Source organism: Brassica napus, chromosome C2 (genome assembly GCF_020379485.1).
Source record: "Brassica napus cultivar Da-Ae chromosome C2, Da-Ae, whole genome shotgun sequence".
In the NCBI taxonomy this organism is placed as follows: domain Eukaryota; kingdom Viridiplantae; phylum Streptophyta; class Magnoliopsida; order Brassicales; family Brassicaceae; genus Brassica; species Brassica napus.
This window is the reverse complement of record NC_063445.1, coordinates 2,556,440-2,578,245: the sequence shown is the minus strand read 5'-3', so window position 1 is coordinate 2,578,245 and position 21,806 is coordinate 2,556,440. Positions and strand designations below refer to the sequence as shown.

General features: G+C 36.8%; 3 protein-coding genes across 4 annotated transcripts; 1 reads left to right on the top strand and 2 right to left on the bottom strand.

The window, feature by feature from the left end:
* Positions 1–1,549: 1,549 nt before the first annotated feature.
* LOC106411377 (inactive leucine-rich repeat receptor-like protein kinase CORYNE) lies at positions 1,550–4,229 on the top strand. Its single transcript, XM_013852125.3, has 2 exons — positions 1,550–3,214; positions 3,838–4,229. The coding sequence occupies exons 1-2, from the start codon at positions 2,217–2,219 to the stop codon at positions 4,145–4,147; spliced, it is 1,308 nt and encodes a 435-aa protein (XP_013707579.1). The 5' UTR covers positions 1,550–2,216; the 3' UTR covers positions 4,148–4,229.
* Positions 4,190–7,672, bottom strand: LOC106411376 (aspartokinase 1, chloroplastic-like). The gene is made up of 12 exons (XM_013852124.3): positions 7,146–7,672; positions 6,968–7,050; positions 6,494–6,534; positions 6,205–6,359; positions 5,829–5,978; positions 5,643–5,738; positions 5,436–5,552; positions 5,252–5,371; positions 5,080–5,172; positions 4,870–4,986; positions 4,685–4,801; positions 4,190–4,605 (listed from the first exon to the last, which is right to left on the bottom strand). The coding sequence occupies exons 1-12, from the start codon at positions 7,563–7,565 to the stop codon at positions 4,387–4,389; spliced, it is 1,728 nt and encodes a 575-aa protein (XP_013707578.1). The 5' UTR covers positions 7,566–7,672; the 3' UTR covers positions 4,190–4,386.
* A 1,016-nt stretch (positions 7,673–8,688) lies between these two features.
* On the bottom strand, positions 8,689–20,091 carry LOC106409613. 2 transcript variants are annotated; one of them, XM_013850211.3, is made up of 4 exons: positions 19,010–20,091; positions 18,770–18,820; positions 18,540–18,612; positions 8,689–9,220 (listed from the first exon to the last, which is right to left on the bottom strand). In XM_013850211.3, exons 1-4 carry the CDS (start codon positions 19,840–19,842, stop codon positions 9,032–9,034), a joined length of 1,146 nt encoding a protein of 381 aa, XP_013705665.1. In that variant the 5' UTR covers positions 19,843–20,091; the 3' UTR covers positions 8,689–9,031. The 2 variants fall into 2 exon arrangements, with proteins under 2 accessions (XP_013705665.1, XP_022563118.1); XM_022707397.2 differs by having other exon boundaries at positions 8,689–9,217.
* Positions 20,092–21,806: the final 1,715 nt, after the last annotated feature.

Below are 21,806 nucleotides of genomic sequence, written 5' to 3'. Positions count from 1 at the left end.
TTTATATATGTGCTAGTTATTTACAAAAATTTTATGAATTCAAATTAGTTATGAAAAATAGAAAGACCATATTATAAAATACAATTAGTTTTGAAGTTAAGTTTGAAGTTTTACTTGAAAAACACCTTTAAACTTCAAATATAGAGTTTTGGAAACTTTAAAATAGAGTTCATTTTTGGAGATGGTCTTAGCAATTTTGAGTGAGGACGTTTTCAAAATTTGTTAAAGAAGCATCATTAATTATTTATCAAGACAGCTAGCTCTTCAACGTATCTACCAGTCTCAAAGACAAAGCATATTCTACCAACCAGCCTCAAAGGCAAATTGCTTGGGTTTTTTTTTCTAACTATGTTGTTTCTACATTTGGGTTTTGAAAAATAGAAAGTAAAGGAATCAATACTACCATACATAAGCTGCTAAAAGATGCTACGTATTTTCATCTCATGGACTTATATTTCATATCCGTGTGGAATTTTTAACCAACTTGTACATACCTCCAACTCATTCATCACATGCAATTTTCCAAAGGGTCAGAGGATATCTAAAGAACACACATAAATCGATTTGCGCGTGATACTTTTTTGATTAAGAGATGAAATAAATAATTTTAAAAGCTTTTAAACGAGTACTAGAGCTTGATCCGCGTGCCCGCGCGGATGTTTATTTTTATTTCTTATAAATAATTTTTTTTTCGTATTAGTTATAATATATATTAATATATATTTTAAAATTTACCCGTTCAAATAATTGTTTAATATGACATTTCGAAATACAATAGTTTTATTGTTTATATTGAGTAATTTTATTGTATCCTGTAAACCATCAATTGTATGATCAATATTTTTAGAATATGACATGTATATCCGAACAAATGTATTTTTATATTTTTTTTATGGATCAAAATTTTATGATAATGTATAGTAAAATTGTTGTATATACAATATATTATGTATTTTTCGAATTAGTAAAATAGTTACCGTATAATATATGTATTTAATTATGAAATTTATATATGTAATTAATCATTTCCAAAGACACATATATAAAATAATAGTAAAAGACAAAGAATACAAAAACATAGGTTTATTAATTATTGTTGCCATAAATGTTTAGTTAGAATTTGATTTTGGAAATACATTAATTAAAGAAGAAAAGACAAAGAATCATAAAAAATAAGTTAATTAGTGGCATTTATAATTTTATGAATTCAGCTTGAAATAATCAAATTTCCTACTTTTGGACCCATTATGAGCCCAGTTCATTAGCTATATATAATTTGCGTTTGGATTTGGTTTCGAATCTCCCCCTACAAAAATCCATACAAACTCTGGACCTCAAGATCTGTGTTGATGCTATCATCCTTTTCCTATGGACGGACACCTAGCTAATAAGCCAAAAAACATAAAGAAGACATGTTGGTCCTACCAGATCTCATCACTATACTATTCATTTTGAGTATTTTGATTTTGCATCCCACTGATTATAAACCCTAACAAAACCTGACTTTGAATAAAAGCACTCCTTGTAAAGGTTTTTCCTTTAGCAAAAAAAAACAAAAGGACATTGATGAAAGGAGAAAGCAAATTATTCTCAGACAACACAAAGAGAACCGAACCACTTTTGTAATTGTATGATAATATATTCTCACACGCTAACACAAAGTGCACATACTATCTCCTAGACTCCCCCATCCAACGGTCCACATCTCACGTGGCTTATCTAACTCAACGGTTAAGATCTGCTTTTCTCCACAGTAGCCCCTCCTCCTCACGGGGACACGATGTCTTGCTTTTGGCCAACTCATGAAAGCAACGAGAGCTGCCTTTCTTCCCGCATACGTGGCGCTGGGACCCATCTGACATATGAGTTGGCGGGAACCCCATTTTTGTCTGCAACTGATTCAGTCATGCTTTTCTAGAGGAGAGAGAGAGTCACAGTCTCGCAGATACTGTCTCTTGGAAAAAGAGTCTAGAGATAGTGTGCGTTTGTGTTCTTTGAGTTCTTTAGATAAACAAAGTCTTATGCTCTTGTTTTGTTTATGTAAGCTTCTTACTAAAAAAATAGATTTTTTTTTTAATATTAGAGGAAAATAGAGAGAATTTAAGATAAAGAATCTATGAGCCAATGATTCCATTCATCTTCTTTATGAAGCTTCCCAGTTAAATTCCATTTTTCTTCTTTTTTCTTGGAGGTTTCTCATTGGTTTTCTCGAGAATATGGGATTTTATGAGAAGAGGATAAGAGTGAGAGAGCTTCACTGTAGCTTCAAAAAAAAGTCTTTAACTTTCTCCTGCTTCTCTTTAGCACCATTCAACAGATTTGTTTGTGGAATCTTAATGGAGCAAAGAAGAAGAAGAAGAAACATCAACACTCTCTCTCTCCTCTTACTCTTCTTCTTAACCTTCACTTCAACAACAGCCACAACCTCAAGCTGTCGGCGAAGAGCTGTGAAACACTTATCCACAACTCAAGCTACATCACTCGAATCAAGAATCACTTCCAAGGTTATAGTACTTAGCATCGTGTCAGGTGTCTTAACCGGGCTGCTCTCTGCCATAGCCTTAGCATTCTTGGTCTGTTGCATCGTCAAGTACATGAAACAAACACCAATCCTCAAAGGCCCCGTGGTGTTCTCCCCCAAGATCACACCAAAGTCTCTCCACGCAGCTCTCGGTAACAGCATCCACCTCCTTGGCTCGGACCCTAACGGTAAATACCACAAGACGGTGCTCGATAACGGTCTAGTGGTTGCGGTAAAGAAGCTAAGCCACAGCTCACCAGAAGGAGGAGCAACTAGCAAGTCGGTTAAGAGAAGGCTGCAGAAGGAGCTCGAGCTTCTTGCTGGTTTAAGGCACAGGAACATCATGAGCCTTAGAGCTTACGTCCGCGAATCGGATGAGTTCTCTCTCGTCTACGATTACATGCCCAACGGTAGTCTTGAGGATGTGATGAGTAAGGTTAGAGGGAATGAGATGGAGCTTGGTTGGGAGGTTAGGCTGAGGATTGCTGTTGGGATTGTGAAAGGGCTTCAGTATCTTCATTTCGGCTGTGAGGAGCAACAGATTCTTCATTATAACTTGAAACCTACGAATGTGGTGTTGGATTCTGAGTTTGAGCCTAGGCTTACTGATTGCGGGTTGGCTAAGATCATGCCTAGTTCACAGACATCAATAGTGTCTTGCTACTCTGCTCCTGAGTCATCTCAAAGTAACAGGTGCTTAATGCTTATAATCAAACACCATCACTTCCTAGTTCTTCTTAGGCCCAGACATTTTATCCGGACCGAACCGAAACCGATCCAGAAAACCGGTTCGGGTCGGCTGCGGGTAATGCCAATTTACCTCATTGAGTCTTGTTGTGGAAGACTCACTGGTTTTAGACCCGACCCGATGAGATATCCAAAATACTTGAAATTGTGAGTATATATTAGGTATATACGGGTGTTTTGGCATATTTTTGGTATCACGGATATTTTCTAGCTCGGATTTTTGGATATAGTTTTAGTTTCGGATAAAACTTTAGATTTTCAAACATATATATTGGTAATCGGACAAAATTTTGGATATTCGGGTTTTGGATCAAATTTTGGGTAGAATTTCGTGCATTTTTGGCTATTTGAATATCTTGGATATCTTTTCAAGTTTTCGGGTATCTTTTCAGGTTTAGGGTGGTATTTTTGGTTTTTCTAGTCTTAAATATCCAAAACCGATCCGAAACTTTTAGGTATTAAAAAATTGCGGGTATTAGCAGTTCATAGACATCTGGATCCGAATCGGAACCCTGGCAATTTCTTCTCTTTTACAAAACTTACGTTGGTATGCAACTCCTTGTGAACAGATATACAGAGAAAAGCGATGTGTTTAGCTTTGGGATGATATTGGGTGTTCTTTTAACCGGAAAAGACCCGACGCAACCTTTCTGTGTAGAAGGTGCAAGCGGAGGCAGCTTAGGACTGTGGCTGAAGCATTTGCAGCAATCAGGGGAAGCAAGAGAAGCGTTAGATGAGAGTATACTTGGTGAAGAAGTGGAGGAAGACGAGATGTTAATGGCTTTACGGATCACCATCGTCTGCCTTTCTGACTTTCCTGCAGATAGGCCTTCGAGTGATGAGCTTGTCCATATGCTTACACAACTCCACAGCTTTTAGCCTAAAATGTTCTTGTACCAAAACCTATTCAAGCATCTGTAGTTACATCTCAATATGTTTCTTATTCTCTTATTGGTTAATATTTCATCACGCTAAATCAAAAATGGTCCAAGAGATCGTTCTCACACCAAATGAAAAGATGGCAAGCGGTTCACTAGCCTAAACGTGGAACAACTAAACGTGTGGACAACAAGCAGTTCTTGATGGAAACTGCAGATTCAAGCAATGAGCTAGTCAAGTCAGTTCTCTACTTGCATTGCCCTGACAGGTGACCCGTTGCCAAGTCTGGGTTGTATCAATAACTCTGAGAGGTCACCGCTCTCGAAGAAGGATTTGTGAAGAGCCTCAACGCATCCTTCAGCTTCAGCATCATTTACTATAAGGGAAATGTTTACCTTGGATGCTCCTTGTGATATCATCTGGACATTGATGCCTTTGGTCCACAGAACATGAAACGCCTGTCAGAAGTTTAAAAAAAAAATATTTAGAAATGTTTGCTACTCTGTGAGAAGAACCATCAAGGAGGTGAGATCTAACCCTCTCTAGAATCAGGGAGGAGTGTTGAACATTTCCGATTAGAGAGATGATTGCTCTTCCTTTTGCGAGATTCACAACTGCAATTTTCTCAAGTTCTTCAACTACATGATCAAGCTCCTGTTTACAAGGAACAAAGATAAGGCCTCTGAAAAGCACAAAGTGTTGAGGATTCAACATGAACTTGCCTGTTGAATCAGTTCCCTGCTCCAAAGCTTTGACGGGTCCAGTGTCAGAGATATGCTGACTTCACTAGTGGCAACAACATCTACGGATATTTCAAGATCCTCAAATATCGAAAATACCTGACCAAAAAGAGTGGAGAAACGCAGGCGAAGTTAGATTATAGACTGAAGCAGACCATAGTTGTAACGGACCTTGCAATGTATGTTATTTACCTTGGCAAGAAAGCCAACTTGACCAAGCATCCGGGTGCTTGCTATATCCAGCATGGTCACATTGCGTTTCAGAACAATGCTCGTTAAAACCGTCTGTCATATCAAGAAGTATAACTTTTGGTTTTTAATGAAAATTCTCACATGTAAAGACAAATCAGGAGATTCTATAAACCTTGGTCATGTCTCTTGTTTTGGTGATGATAGTTCCAGGAGCTTTAGGGTTATAAGAATTTTTAACCCTAACAGGAATCCCACCTTCTCTTGCTGGTCTCATTGACTGTGGATGCAACACCTGCAACAAACTTTCATATGTCAAAACTGGATTTGAGCATTATTGCATACAAGTAGAGTGGTACCTGTGCACCAAAATAAGCTAGCTCGGCTGCTTCGTCGAACGTTAGATATGGTACTGGTGTAGCTCGTTTATAAATAGTAGGGTCACATGTTAGAACACCATCAACATCTTTCCACACCTACTCAATGAAAAAACAAACTTAACAGAGATGTATACATCGTTTCTGAAAACAAAAACACATTTGAGCTTTGAGGCAATGGAAAAAAACCTGAATCTCTTGCAAACCCAATGCTTTACCAATTGTGGTTGCCGTCAAGTCACTGCCACCCCTCCCCAAGGTAGTAACCGCACAAGTTTTCCAACCCTATTATTGAATGTATTCATTAGGCAAGACACAAAAACATTGAAATGACAATCTTTGGTTATCTGTAGATTGTGAATTATTTAGCAATACCTTTCCAAGGAAACCTGTTACAACTGGAACAGCAGGATCATGCATCCAATCATCATATAATCTCTTGGCAACAGCTGGATAAGTTGCTTCCAAGATATCTCCGTTAGTGAAATCATCCGTTGTGATGAAACCAATTTCAAATGCATCATACTGCAAAATCAATAGTCTAGTCAGCTTTGTTTGCGAGCTGGAGCAAAAGTGAACAACTAGACTAGTCTCAAACATTCATTATTATTGCTCCTTGACAAGGGAACCCAACTCAAAGTCTCAAAGAAACCATAGCTGAACCTGAAGCGAAATAATCTAGATTGAACATTCCTAGCCTAATCTACCAAGATATCAACACAAAATTACTTAAATATGATGATGGACATACTTGGCGTGCCTTGACTCCAATTTTGTTAAGATAAGCCGCGAAAATCCTTGTGGACAAGCACTCTCCAAAAGAGACCAAGTAGTCTCTGGTTCTAAGTGTCAGCTCCTTCATCATGGCTATACCTTTCAGGAGTTGCTCCAGTTCTTCCAAAAATGCTGCAAATTTTTATTTTTTTTAGAAAATAAAAAAAAGCATTCAATGAATGAGCCTTACTAAAAATAGCAAGAAGGAAGCTCCAAGTGTTGGGAAAGTTCTACAAGTTACACAAACCAAACTAAACAATTCTTACACGAAACAACAGAGAGGTCGATCTCGAGCTCCTTCACTGTCCTGAAACAACAACAACAACAACAAAAAAACACATTCTTTATCAAAACCAACAGCAAGCAGAGAAAAGGATACTCAATGGACCAAATGGTTCTAAGAATCAGTCTAGGCCGAATTTTCTAAAAATCCGATTTATACTACTCAAACCCTTCTAAATCGTTTTAAACCTGTTAAAGTAAGTAATAATGTTAGTACAAATCAATAAACTTGTCTAATTTAAATATTTAATTTTGATAATTTATCAAAATAATTTTAAAATTAAGCCTAAAAACTTAAAAGTGTTATATAAATGTAATATATATATATAAAATAAATCAATAATTTGTTAACATCTATGCTCATCTATAATCCGGCTAGTCTCTAATCCTCTATATAGAGAACCTAGTTAAAGCGTAGCTATTTCTCGAACATTGGACCAAATTAATGAAACCAAAACCTGAGATGCAACTCCTTGATAACGCTCAACTCCTCGATCTCAGAAGCATTAGAAACACCACAGCTCACAGCCTTCTCTCCCGCCTTAACTACCACAAAAAAAAATAAAAAAATTCAAAAATAAAAAACTTTGAATACTAACAGAGAACACAAAGAGAGAGTCTTTTCACAGCATTTACAAGCAAGAGGTTGTTAGTAGTCTTCCCCATCGCGGAAAGAACAATGACGGGACTCTCCTCAGGAAACGTCAAAACCAAATCCGCCACTTCTCTCATCCTCTCCGCCGTCGCCACCGACGATCCTCCGAACTTCATCACGCACGTGAATCTCCTCTTCTCTTCTGCTACCTCATTGACCGCGTCTGTCTTCTTCTCCTCTTCAAACGCAGCTCGTACAGTAGTGGTGCCGCCGCCTTTGAGGGGTGGACCTGAAACCGTCCTTGTGCAGGAGGATGAGCCGTCTCCGATCCATTTCAGCGGTGTGAAATTGACGCGATTTGGAGAAGCGTGTAGCGTCGACGAGTTGCGGTGGCGGCGGGGGAGTGGTGATCCGGTGAAAGAGGTATTGTTATGACACTGAACCCTAGCAGCCGCCGCCATCGGAGGAGGAGGAGAATGTTTAGTGAGACGCCAAAGATGGAAACTTTGTTGAAACCTCTTCAACAGTTCTCTGTTCTGAAAACGTTGTCGTTTAGTCACCAGCGATTCATTTGATTTGTCACGTTTTTATTGCTTGTAATAAATTGGAGCGTCGCTCTTGCACTGGTACAGCTGGGTTCGCGGGTCAACCCACCCGCCGTAAACCGGCGAATCGATTCTTTTTTTTTTTTAATTTAAAATTTTGATCCGCATAGTCCGGAAAAAAAATCGTATTATAAGATTAGTGGATAACCCTGGTGGACTTGCAGGTAATATTAAATTTAATAAAATAATTATTTTTATTATATATCATCTTTACACAAAAAATAGCTAAAATTATATTATTTTAAAATATTTCTTACAGATTTTTATTTTTTATAACTTTTTTGTTTTTAAATTTTTGAATTTGACTGGTTGGCGGCCGACCCACATTCGAGGCAAGTCAAACATGACGAAACCCGAGTAAAACGGGACGAAACCCGCGGATAATGACTCAAATTTCCAGCCCTGCTTACACTTGTCTTAAAAAACTCTCACTTTTTCATCAACCATGAAGATCCTCGTGTACACCTCTTTCCCCATCATATGTAAATGAAATGTATGTGAGGAAGTGCGTTAAGTCAAATCGCGTTTTTTCTGTCTTATATATTAGATATTATCAATCCAACCGATGACAACAAAAAAATGAAATTACAACTACGTGTTGCTAAAAGCTTGAAGATTTAATTGGTGTATTGCAGATTGTTCGTAATCTTGATGATACACAACACTAGTCGTCAAGGCATAGTTATAGACCATCGCTTTTTGAGTAAGATGTACATACATCAAACTATGCCAGGTTGGTCTCTCTTGATTTTTATTATTCTTGCTGCTTGAAAAAAATGGATATTGGTTCATTTAGAGGTTTGGTTAGTGGATGCTAAGAGTTAGCATACCTTTCTCAGGAGGCTTGGAGTTTAGAAATGGCTAGTTTGATATTAAGTTCGCACTAGGATAGGCCGAATCAGGCCCATTTCTTTTTCCAAACGGTCAATTTTTCAGAACATGGGCAGCAACATGTATGTCAAAAGGAAGCCACTAGCAATAGTACGTAAACAGTAATAGTATGAAAAATAATGAACATAAATACTGAATACATTTTCACTCACAACCCCAGAAGACACAACAATAAAATCATCAATGGGGGCATGCATACTCCTAACGAGTTAGATACTCTTTTTATTCTTGATTGATATTAAACAAATTGGACCTAAAAAACCTTTAGGGAAAGTAAAAATCACAAAACTGAAGAAGTAAAAAAGAGGGGAAATCAACTGAAGAAGGTGGACTTTTGAGTTAAGAAGTAAGGTTGTGCAGTTTTTTTTTTTGAATGATAATATGGTGTTAAATAAATAAATAAAATAAAAAAGAAATATATATGTATGTAATTAAGAAAGAGTACTCCTCCTACCATAATGGAGGACCATTAGATGATCAGAGAAAGATGAGTTTGGAAGCAAAGTAAGGTTTTGTGAAATAGAAGAATTGTATCTGTTCCCTCTCCATATTGCATCTCTCACGTGTTGTAGTGTCAACACCGGCTCCAGTTCCTGCTCTCTGCATCTTATCTCTACCTGCTTTTTTCATTTTATATAACAAAACAAAACAGTATTAGTCATAAATTATAGTATCAGTAATTTCTATGCTAACCACGATCAAAATTAACTAAGTGATTAATGTATATAACAATACACACAAAAACATAGACCAAAGCTAAATTTGACCTAAACGTGTAGTTTCGGGAATGAACGGACGTCTTAATAAATAACATGTTCGGACCGAATCTTAAATAACTATACGGCCTACGTGAAGTATATGCAACGAATGCGAGGCTCAATATGACTCTCTAGGTATATATGTGCTAGTAACGCGTGTATATTATACTACTTTTATATATAAAGATATGATGTGATAAGAAAACTGAATAATTGGGTTTAATGAGATCATTGCTTCGTAGGGATGACGGAGAGAGCCACGTTTCGCGGTGGCTACACAATGCCGTAACTATGTCATATCTTCTTTACTTCTAAGAGATTCCTGATTTTCAATTGCTTTTAAAGAAGAGCAACATCAACAATGACTCCACTAACTTATTTCACATATATATATATATAACACGTTAAAGAAAACTATGCAATGCTTATTCAAGATCTAATTAATTTGAATGGTATCCACGACGTCCAAAATGTTAATCATTTTGTGGCCCACCCTTTTTCTACCCGCAATGCATTTTCTAGTGACTCTTCCCATTAGACTAATGTTATATATGCCGTAATGTCTGAGTATTCAACTCATGGTGAGGACTCAGGAATATTTCAGAAGTTCATTTTAGGATAAAATCTGGAACCATGTTTTCAATTGAATAATCAAGGGTACACAAAGCAAATTTAGAAAAAAGCAAGTTTTCAAACGTGCCAAAGCCACTCTAACGCATTCTCCTACTATCATTTTTCATTTTCTTCATTCTCTTATATTTATGGCTTATAATATTTTGGTATATAAGTGTTCACAAATATCTATATATATATATATATATATATACGTTCCAAAAATAAAAAGCAGATGTAGATAAATTGATGATATGTTTTACAAGGATATTGTGCCGAGAAATATAAGTTTTTTCCTAGCCAAAAATAAATAGTTTTTCTAGACGTAGGAAATTCAGTTACGGAGACACTACCCCATGAAAACTTCACCATCATCTCAAGCACGTATTTTGTTTTAAGTTTCGATGACTAATATTAGCGACCCCAAAATCATTTTAGTCACAAGTTTTATGCTTTTACTTAGTGGGAATATATATACTATATAATCCAGTTGATGGTGTTAGAAAGTTCAGTTACATACCTAGAATATACCAAATGTAAAATTGTACAGTTGCTGTACATATCCATTTTCTTTGGTTAGTATTATATAATAAGTAGCATATTCCCCAAACTAATAGATTTTTATTAGTTTTGTATTTGTAAGATACGCTTTACAATTTCTTTATCTATTCAAGAAAATGCAGCACTTAGAGGATATGACTATGGTTGATGGGTAAAAGGCTTTTCAAGCACAAAATTCGTTAGGGGTCTTGTGAAGAAAGGGTCCTACACAAGACACTAACAAGTAACAAATAATCAACTAAACCAAGGCGAACGAATTTTATTGTTGTTGTTGATGAGCCACTTCTAACATAAGCATGACGATTTGGCTATAAGCCTCCTTCTATACTTCTTATCTTAAGTTTACGTGGAAGAACGAAAAACTATTAATTTGTGAAGGTAATTTTAAAGTCATATATTTATATTCATCTCATGCTATGACATTTTATAATAAATAATTACCATTATACGCTTTTCTATGTAAAAAGTTATAGAGTAGAAATGTAGAGTAGAACTATATATAGTCTACATAGAATAATGATGTGAAATATTAGAATGAAATATAGTCTGAGAGTTTGAAGCAGGATGAGAAATCTGAAACTACAAAAATACCGGAGGAAACTGTGATATTGGAGGGGAATGTAAAGCAGAAGGAAATCGGGGAGAGTGAGAAAAATGAAAGGAAGGACATGGCAGAAGAACGTGAAGGAGGAGAGCTTTTGGAGGAAGATGTGACATCAGACCCAGCTCAAGTTGAAGTAGCAGGGGGACAGACAGTACAAGGAGGAAAACAAAAGTTTGAAACGAAAGGGACAAAAGGGGATGAGGAAAAGTCGGAAAAGGGAGAGAGTACTTACAAAAGACCCTATATCCCACGAAACTCCAAGACGAATCATAAGGTCATCCTTGCGATCAACATGCCTGGTAATTCAGGAAGAAGAAGCTCCAACAAATCTTCCCAATGACTGGGTTTTTTTGGAATGTAAGAGGCTTCAACAAGCCATCAAAACACACAGTGGTCCATAATTGGATAAGAAGTAAAGATTTTCAGTTTGGGTGCTTGCTGGAAACAAGAGTGAAGGAAAGGAAATCAGCTGCAATTGTTGATTCAGTCTGCAGAGGATGGTCTTGTATAAGCAATTACGAGTTTAGTAGGAAGGGAAGGATATGGGTTCTTTGGAGCCCTCGTGTCAGGCTCACACCTGTTTTCAAGTCAGAACAAATGATCACGGTCTCAGTTCTGCTGGAGGGTGAGGAGGAAGAGTTCTTTTGTTCTTTCGTCTATGCGGAGAACACAGTAGAGCAGAGAAGAGAGCTATGGGACGATATAAAGTCACATCAAAGCTCACCCTTATTCAGAAATAAGGAGTGGATAGTCATGGGAGATTTTAATGAAATACTGGGGGGAGGAGAGCACTCAAATTACCAGGACTCTGGGATCACAACCACAGGAATGAGAGAGTTTGAAAGTGTGGTTCAGTATTGTCATTTCACTGATATGGGGTATCAAGGCCCTAAGTTCACTTGGTGCAATAGGAGGGATGAAGGGATCATATGTAAGAAACTGGATCGAATCCTAGTTAATGAAGTGTGGCTTCACAGGAGAACTCAAGCCTATAATGTCTTTGAATCTGGAGGTTGCTCAGACCACCTGAGAGGAAGGTTCCACTTGAAGCCTGAAGCTGTTGGGAAACGCAGACCATTTAAGTTTACGAATGCAGTGGCAGAAATGCCAGAGTTTCTTAGAAGGCTAGAAGAATATTGGAGAGATAAGATACCATTGTTTCAGTCCACATCAGCTCTGTTTCGGTTTTCAAAGGCTCTCAAAGGCCTGAAACCACTGATAAGAAGTTTGAGCAAGGAGAAGCTGGGTGACTTGACCAAGAAGGTCAGGGAAGCATATCAAGATTTATGTGAGAAGCAAGAAGCTACCTTAAGTGATCCCTCCCACGATCATATACAAGCAGAACTATTAGCAGCTGAGAGGTGGCAGAAGGTTTCTGGAATTGAGGAAAAAATTCTAAAGCAAAGATCGAAGTTACACTGGTTGCAAGTAGGAGACAAAAACAATAAAGCCTTCCACAACGCCGTTAAGATTCGGGAGACAAGGAATGCAATCAGAGAAATTAGATGTGCATCGGGGCAGGTGGTACGATCTCAAGAAGAAATAAAAAATGAGGCTGAGAGGTTTTTCTCTGAATCCCTATCTCATATACCGGATGGGTTGCAACGGAAAACAGTAGAGGAGATGCAGCAAATCATCAACTTCCGCTGCTCCGACGAAGAACATAATACTCTCATTAAACCGGTAACGGATGCAGAAATCAAACAAGTCCTATTTCGAATGCCTAGTGGAAAATCTCCGGGACCTGATGGGTTTACTGTTGAATTCTTCAAGGTTTCATGGAGTATCATCTCAAAGGATTTTACCACAGCGGTGCATTCTTTTTTCAGCAAGGGGTTTCTTCCAAAGGGCCTCAACACCACAATCCTTGCGTTGATACCAAAGAAAGATGAGGCGATGGAGATGAAAGACTACAGACCCATAGCCTGCTGTAATGTCTTGTATAAGGTCATCTCAAAGATCATCGCAAACAGGCTGAAAGGCACCCTCCCTCGCTGTGTATCTTACAATCAGTCCGCATTTGTGAAGGACAGATTGCTTGTGGAAAATCTACTTCTCGCCACTGAAATTGTAAAAGACTACCACAAGGAGGACATCTCATTAAGATGTGCCATGAAGATTGATATAGCAAAAGCTTTCGATTCTGTTCAGTGGCCATTTCTCTTGAATACCCTTCGAGCCTTGAACATGCCGGAGCAATTTATCCATTGGATTGAGCTATGTGTGTGCACGCCTTCGTTTTCAGTACAAGTAAATGGGGAACTAGCGGGTTTCTTTCAAAGCAAGAGGGGGCTGAGGCAGGGTTGTGCACTATCGCCATACCTCTTTGTCATATGCATGAATGTATTATCAAATATGCTTGACAAGGCAGTAGAAAGAAAAGAAATAGGGTACCATCCGAGATGTCGGAACATCCTCTTGACACATTTATGCTTTGCTGATGATCTGCTTGTCTTCACTGATGGCACACGAAGGTCTATTGCAGGTATTCTTAGGATCTTTGCAGACTTTGAAGTGATATCGGGTCTGAAAATCAACTTGGAGAAAACAGTTCTCTACATGGCAGGTCAAACAGTGGAACAAGAAGCAGAGACCCTCGCAAGCTTCCCCTTCGCCTCAGGACAGCTTCCAGTCCGCTACTTAGGTCTTCCCCTCCTCACAAAGAAAATGACAGTAAGTGACTACATGCCATTGGTGGAAAAGATAAGAAAGCGCATGAGCTCGTGGACTGGTCGTTTCCTTTCCCATGCAGGGCGGCTACAGCTGATCAACTCGGTAATCATGAGTCTAGCAAACTTCTGGCTAGCGGCTTTTCGACTCCCAGGTAGTTGTTTGAAGGAAATAGAAAGTCTATGCGCAGCCTTTCTCTGGTCAGGCCCTGTTTTAAAACCTACAAAAGCAAAAGTGAGCTGGCAAGACATTTGCTTACCAAAGAATGAAGGAGGCTTGGGAATCAGGTCTTTAAAGGAGATAAACAAAGTTCACTGCCTGAAGCTAATCTGGAGAATATCATCTGCTAGATCCTCCTTGTGGGTCAAGTGGATACATTGTTATTTGATAAGGAAAGGGTCTTTCTGGTCGATCTCAGTTAAGACAAATTTGGGGTCTTGGATATGGAAGAAGATTCTACGAATGAGAGACATAGCAAGGCAATTTCTGCGTATAGATGTCAGAAATGGGAACCACACATCCTTTTGGTATGATGTCTGGTCGCAGATTGGTTGCCTAAAGGAAGCCGTAGGTGATAGAGGTAAAATAGCGCTTGGTATTGTGGAAAATGCTACGATGGCAGATGTCCTCTCAAATAACAGGAGGCGAAGACATAGAGAGCGCATTCTAAATGATATAGAGGAAGACATAAATAAATTGCGCATTGGAGGGTTAAGGGACATGGATGATGTCCCGTTATGGAGAAGCGAAGAAGGAAAATTTGGAAACCGATTCTCCACTAAAAAGACATGGCATCAGCTGAGGACGAGGCAATCTATCTGTCCTTGGAGCAGAGGCATATGGTTCCCCGAGTCCACCCCGAAATACTCATTTATGATCTGGATTGCAATAAAGAACAGGTTGCAAACAGGAGATAAAATGCAAGCTTGGAATGCTACCATAAACGCAGAGTGTACTCTATGCCATGAAGTGCAAGAGACTTGCCATCATCTCTTTTTCCAATGTACCTACTCATCTAAGGTTTGGAAATCATTGGTACAAGGGCTTCTCAAAGATGGCTTTACCACAGACTGGAATACCATTATCACTATAATATCTGGCTCGACCTTTCCTGCCACAGAATTGTTCCTTATCAGATACTCCCTGCAGGCAGCAGTTCACAGTATCTGGAGGGAAAGAAACTCGAGGAGACATGGTGAAGAACCAAAGGATGCCATTACTCTGAGCAAACTCGTTGATAAAACGATCAGATTGCATCTGCTTGCAGTCAAAGCAAGAGGCCACGCCTACTTGGAGAGAAGTCTGCGTACTTGGTTTGGCACGAGAGAAGATCTAACACCATCGTAATAGGTGGTTAGAATCTTTTACTTTTATTGCCTTATGAGTTCATAAGTAAAACAGAAGCACAAGATGTAACACAGTTTTTGTTTGATTATAATTTTACTTTCATTCAAAAAAAAAAAAGAAACGTAACAAGCATTTTTATCCAAAATCGTTAATCAAGGCTCATCATGAAAGTAAGTACGAATCTACGATATGAATTTTGGAAGACAAAATTATTCTTGTTTATCCATGGTGATTTAAGACTAGGATTCTTATAAAAAACAAGTGTTGGAATATTTATTATGGTTACTTAATATTTTAAAAATTGAGAGAAACAAGTGTTTTATGCTCTCTAGTCTTTACCAACAAAGGGTGGAAATAACTTTTGATTAGTTAATTACGACAAGACAAATCAAATATAAGTAATTGCCATTTGTCATATGAGAATTTATTTGTTTATGACATGGAATGGCGAACGAGTTGACAAAAAAAAACATGTGGCGCAGAAGGAAACTTGAAATTTGTGTAATATTTGGAGCTTTTTAAGGCTTTTGTTTTCTTACGTCTAAAAAGTCAAAGGAAACTTAAAAAGGGGAAAACACAAAATGGGCGAACAATGCCTCCACGAAGTCAGATTATGGCTGGTTAATCATGACACTCATATATATTAATCACTCTTGATACCTATGCCCTACCTAAAATAATTTACGCACACACATTCACATAATTATATCATCTATATATATGAAAATATATTCTTACACATATATTCTTTCGGTATTCCAAATGTAAAATGTTTTAAAAAAAATCTGATATCTAACATTTTTATTATTTTATATTGTGTAGTTTAGGAGAAATGGACAAGAAATAAACAGCTTGTCAATAAAAACTTAAATATTCGATAAATATATATATCAGACTTGTCACATATTTAATGTGTATGAGAGTACAAAGATATGCATTTATATATACTCGTTGCCTCCTTCCATTTACATACTATACTTCATGCCATGGCTTAATGCAAGAAGATAGATAAACTTAGTGATTTGAGTGAATTTTAAACATTGAGTTGACCTAGAAATTATAGTTTACTTTATCTTCCTTCCATGTTAATTAAATTTAATAGACCTCTAAGCTTCTAAAGAATGGTTTAGGAAAACATGCTTGCAACAACCTGATGTATTTATTATAATTCCAAATAATCTAAGATCATCATCTCGATTATTGATATTATTTCAAAAATATCCATTAAATTTGTATTCTTCTCCTTTTAAGGATTTCGTTTTCATTTTTATGTAAAGGAGTATATCAACTATATTCCCACATTTCTAAGTATTTTTCTATGCATTGGTATATAACATATATATATATGCAGGGATCAATGCAGGCTAGCTCATTCTTCAAAAAGATAACATACCTAGCTATAAGGTTGGATTTTATTTATGTTTATTTAAAAGTCGCATGCAATTTCGTACGGCGTCCAAAAGATTTATCTGTGTGTGGCTTTCAATTTTGTTTGAAAACATTAGAAAAAAAAAGAGATCGAGAGGAAAAGGCTACGTATTTGAAATAAGAAAAAACAATTATATTTAATTGTTTGCTATTTATCACAAGCACAGCACTAATGACGTTCCATGCACACTTTTATTTCTAAACGAACTTTTGTAAGAAAAAGCTCGAACTTTTTTATTTATCCGTTGACAATAAAATTGTAATAATTAATTTAGAAATCATAAAAGTTATCTTGGTTAAAAAAATCATTAAAGTAATAGCGGGTGTAACTGGTGACAACTAAAAGAAATATGTGGAATGATAGGAATTATTATTTCTAGAATTTAATGGAATGGAATCTGCATTTCACTTATTTCAAAACGTTTTTGATCTCGAATGATTTTTCAAATGATAGTTAATTTTTTTTTCTGGAATGGTATAAAATGAAATGAAATGGAATAAACATTCCATTTTTTAATTCTAACGGGTGAATTTTTTTTAAAATGCATATGAATTAAGCATTCGGAAAGTTTTAATTCCAAAAAAATGCATTTCGGTTGCAGCCGGCGTGTTATGCGTAAGCGGCCGTATTAATGCACATATATCAATTATTAAAATTTGCAAAGCATCGTACGTAACTTTAGGGATTGAATTATATTTCTTCCACCAGAAATATTAAGGGAAAATACACTTTTTGTTTCATGAATTCGACTTGTAAGATTTCAAATAAGTCAGCATGCATATGATAGGAAGCTACTTTATTGTATTCATCATTTGAGATAATTAACTAGCTCTAAAAAAAGCGTGCGATATAGATATAGTCAGTTGTACTTGTACGTGTATATAAATATATAATATAATGTTCGTGTACGTATGTTACTTGCAAATATACAATTGGTTTCCATGAATTGAGTTTTCTAACTGCGGTGTGATGTTATAATCAGAATCTATCCAAACCAGTTAAAATAATCAAATAATTCATAATAGCTGTAAGAATTTTGGCACTGTCTCTCAAACTAGTATATAAGTTCAATTTTTTTTATAATATATCGACAATGAATATAAAATTATTAAGATATATCCGAAAACAGTAAACTTATTACTTAAATAAAGAGTTTTTATATGTGATTTATCATAAGTATCCGAACATTAAAAAAGAAAGTATCCTAACATTATTCTCAAGCTTTTCACAATTGGCCCTAGCTCGAAGTAACTTACATATACACTTTCTTTTTTTAGAAAAAAAACTTAAATACTCAGGAAAGATGCTGTGAACATTTTAAACGTAAGCACAACATATTTTCATAAAGGAATCGGTTTCTAAATTTCAATCTTCGTATATAAGTAGATTGGTAGGTGGATTGCCACTTATATAATGTAAAAAGAAACAAATTAAAAAGGGTGCACTCATCTCTAATGAGAATTAAGTTGATCACACGAGGCACAAACTAATGGCTAGACGCCTCGACCGTTAATCAATTACCCCTAAGCTATAAAAAGGAGCAAATAAGACAAACTCGAAAAAGGTTGAAAGACGATTAATGGATAATAAGCATATAAAAACAAAGAAATAACAAAACGGTTTCTACCTAGCAGCGACATCTACTTGTGACCTAATTAACATGGAGACACTTTTGTGGCAATTTAGTTCCGAAGTTGTTGTCATGTTCCTCAGTCCACCAACCCCCATGAATGTACTCTCTCTCCTTTTTTACTAATATGTTTCTGTTTATCATACTACTATTCTTATAATCTTTTATGCTCAAAATAGTATTTATGCAATGTTTTAGATTTTTTGTTTTGTTTCTGAAAACAACTAAAAAGATTGTAGTTACGGCAAGCAAACGTGTACATGGAATCTAGAACAATAAAGTTAAAGAAAGGAAAATTAAAAAGATGATGAGATTGAGTAGAAAGTACCTGGGATTCGTGCTCCAATCGCAACTTATTCACCAAATATTTCATCAATAGTCGAACAGTCATCTTCCCGTCCCTACGTAATCAAATAACACCAAAATTAATTAGCCATAAACAATTTTGATAAGATTAACGTTTTATCTATCATTCTTAATTAGTATGTATTATAAATTACTAGCTGGTTGAAGAAAATAATGAGAACTGTAAAATCTTGATCATCGACGAGTACTTACTTGATTCTCAAGTAGCTCTTGTGTATCTGAGGCAAGAATGGTTCTCTTGTCCTATAACGTTCACCAAAGACAAAGCCAATATAACTTAAAATTGAAAAAAATAATATGACACTTAATAATTAAAACCATAATAAGACTTGAAAGTCCGATTGGTTAATGATTCTGTACTTAATTTTTGTAATTATGAGATTATGGACCTTACATAACATAGTTTAAAAGAAGTTAACATTTAGCACTTACTGTTTTTGAGAAGCTTGAAGGAGGAACCAAATGCCGGAATGGGGTCGTCTAGGTGGATCAATGACTCGAAAACTCGAGCTTGGACCAGCCACCACATCCTGATTATTATTATTATTATTATTATTATTATTGTCCCCTAGTAACTGCTGCTGGAAATTGGTGCGACCAAAGTACGGTCCTATCAGTGGCATTATCAAAGAAGCAGATGATGGTGTTGGTTCCATTAGGTTTTGTGGCATTCGAAAGGCAGCAGCCGCCCAAGAACCAATCATCTCCTGATCAGGCCTGGTAGGGAACATCAATGGATTGATCATCATCCCTCCTTGTTGATGCTGATGATGAAAGAGAGATGACAATGGAAGACCAACTCCTTCTCTATTTGAACCGCCAGAGGAAAGGTTAAGCTCTAGAAAAGAGTTCCTTCTAGCCGCTGTATCGGTTTGATGATGTTGCCGATGGTCAATATCCGGTGTAGCATCATTCTCGTGGCCTATGCTTAACCGGAGCCACCCTTCTTGCCTCATCTCATGATTTTCGGCGTCATCGTTGGCATTATTATTGTTATTGCTATTAATGTTGTTGTCGTCATCATCCTTGTAGATTAGCCTAGAAGTAGTACTCCTAGGCTCTTCTTGATCGGCCATGAAACTACAGTCTCTCCTACAAAATTGGTGATGGTTATCTTTTACTTGGTGATCTTTGTTGTTGTCGTCTTCAGAGACGGCAGAGAAATAATGAGCTTTTTGTAATAACCTCATAAAAGCGAAATTATTGGAAAACCCACATGAAAGAAGAAGCGTTGTGGAGGAGGAGGATTCAGTATCAGGAACCATGGCAAAATCCGGTGACCGGAATAGCCAAAGAAAGCAGGAGAGGAGCGGGACAAAGAGTTTCTGATGATCTCGACATGAAGGGAAACGGAGGAGAGAATAATAAATTAGGGTTCTTAGATGGAGACTAGAGATCGAGAACTCGAGGAATGGTCAGAGACCGTAAAAGACATGGAGCTAGAGAGAGAGAGAGAGTAGGTGTCTTAATGATAAGAGAGGACTTGAGAAGGAAGAGAATATATCTTGTGGAGATTAAATCGTTTCAGGGAGAGAGAACGAGGGATCAATATTGCAATTATACATAGATTGTGGCCACTAGGTATACGAAAAAGCTTCTTATGCGGTCAATCTAAGTACATATATGTTGGTGTCATTATTATACACACGTATTTTCTTGTCCTTTTTCTTTTTCTTCACCACCCTTTAAACAAAAAATGGAAGATAATTATCAGAATCCAAAGATTTCTATCATTTAAAACCATAAAGTGTGGACAAAGCATGAATAAACATCGTAATACAATGATTTGAACAATCCTTCGTGGAGAGATGGCTTTGACATCCATACCGTGCTCGTTAGTGTCAACTCCATATATGGAGTCAGAGAAGATATTTGTCCCAATCGTCTCAGCGCTCTTCTCACTGAACAACATGCTCTTCCAAACTTATGAGATTCACCTAGTCTTTTTGGAGAACATTGTCGGACGATCACCGGATGCTCCATTCTTGCGCCTACAATGTATGGTCATTGATTGTTTAAGGAAAGCAATGCCAGTCATCATTTCCACTGAGCCCAAAACTGTCACGATAAGTCTCCTAAAAGAGTACTCTAGAACCGGAGTTTATGGCTCAACTCTCCTTGACCAAGCCACCTTAATGGAGTATTATTACCTTCTCTCCGATCAAGCCTGCAAGCGAGCCCAACATCTCATAACTGTCTCAAGTATGCATCTTGGTCTCGAGGTCTCCTACCTTATGCTCTTTTGATCTTGAATTTGCTTTCAAGCAAGAGCTGGTTATTTTCAGTGGCGGTATGCAACTGCTCCCAAAACCTTTGTGGGTATTTCAACGTCGATCATTCCGACTATAATTTGTTCTCTCCAAGAACAGTTTCATGGATTCAAGTGAAGTGTCTCTACGGGTCATTTTACTCCTTGAACACATCTATCGTTTTCTTTGTTGTAGTTTCCTTCTGTTTTCGTCTTTCCGTTGAGTTTTCCTCCGGATGTAATCGTCTTAGCTCGTTTAACATTTAGATTAATATAATCAGTTTCGTGACAAAAAAAAAAAAGAACAATCCTTCGATTCACAAGATGAATCTTCAGTTACTATTTATGTATGTGTCAAACAAGCCATGACTTTATCGTTTCATTTTTTTGTCGGAAGGCCGCGAAAAAGCATTGTACGCCTACATTCATATTTTTCAAAAATAAATATATATAGGAAACTGTAAAATTGAACCAATCTAACTGCATGGAGAACTCAATCCACAATAACAAAATTAAATCAAATAAAATCAGCATATTACCTGCGTCATCAAGCCAACAAAAGTCTTCTATTCTATATTCAACGCACATAAGATATTAATACTTCAGGAGAAGAACTATAGTGGTATATTCCTCAATGTATCTTATCATTACAACGAATATATATCGTTTTATCTAACACGTATCATGCGAGACACAAAATACAGCTTATATCACGTATATACAACAACAGATTACATACGTTTACTCATGCATATACATGCTCGACACCATTTCATAACTTTGATTTTCTTAAATATTATGAGCTATCTCAAAATAAATTATATGTATTATTACCCCCAAATTAAAGTTTGTCTTATACGTCGTACATGGTTCAGCAGATGCAAAACCATATTTGGCAGAATTCTATAAATCCCTACTCGCGCTAATTCACTACATTATCTTCTTTTATATATGCAGATAAAACAAATCATAAATTATCAT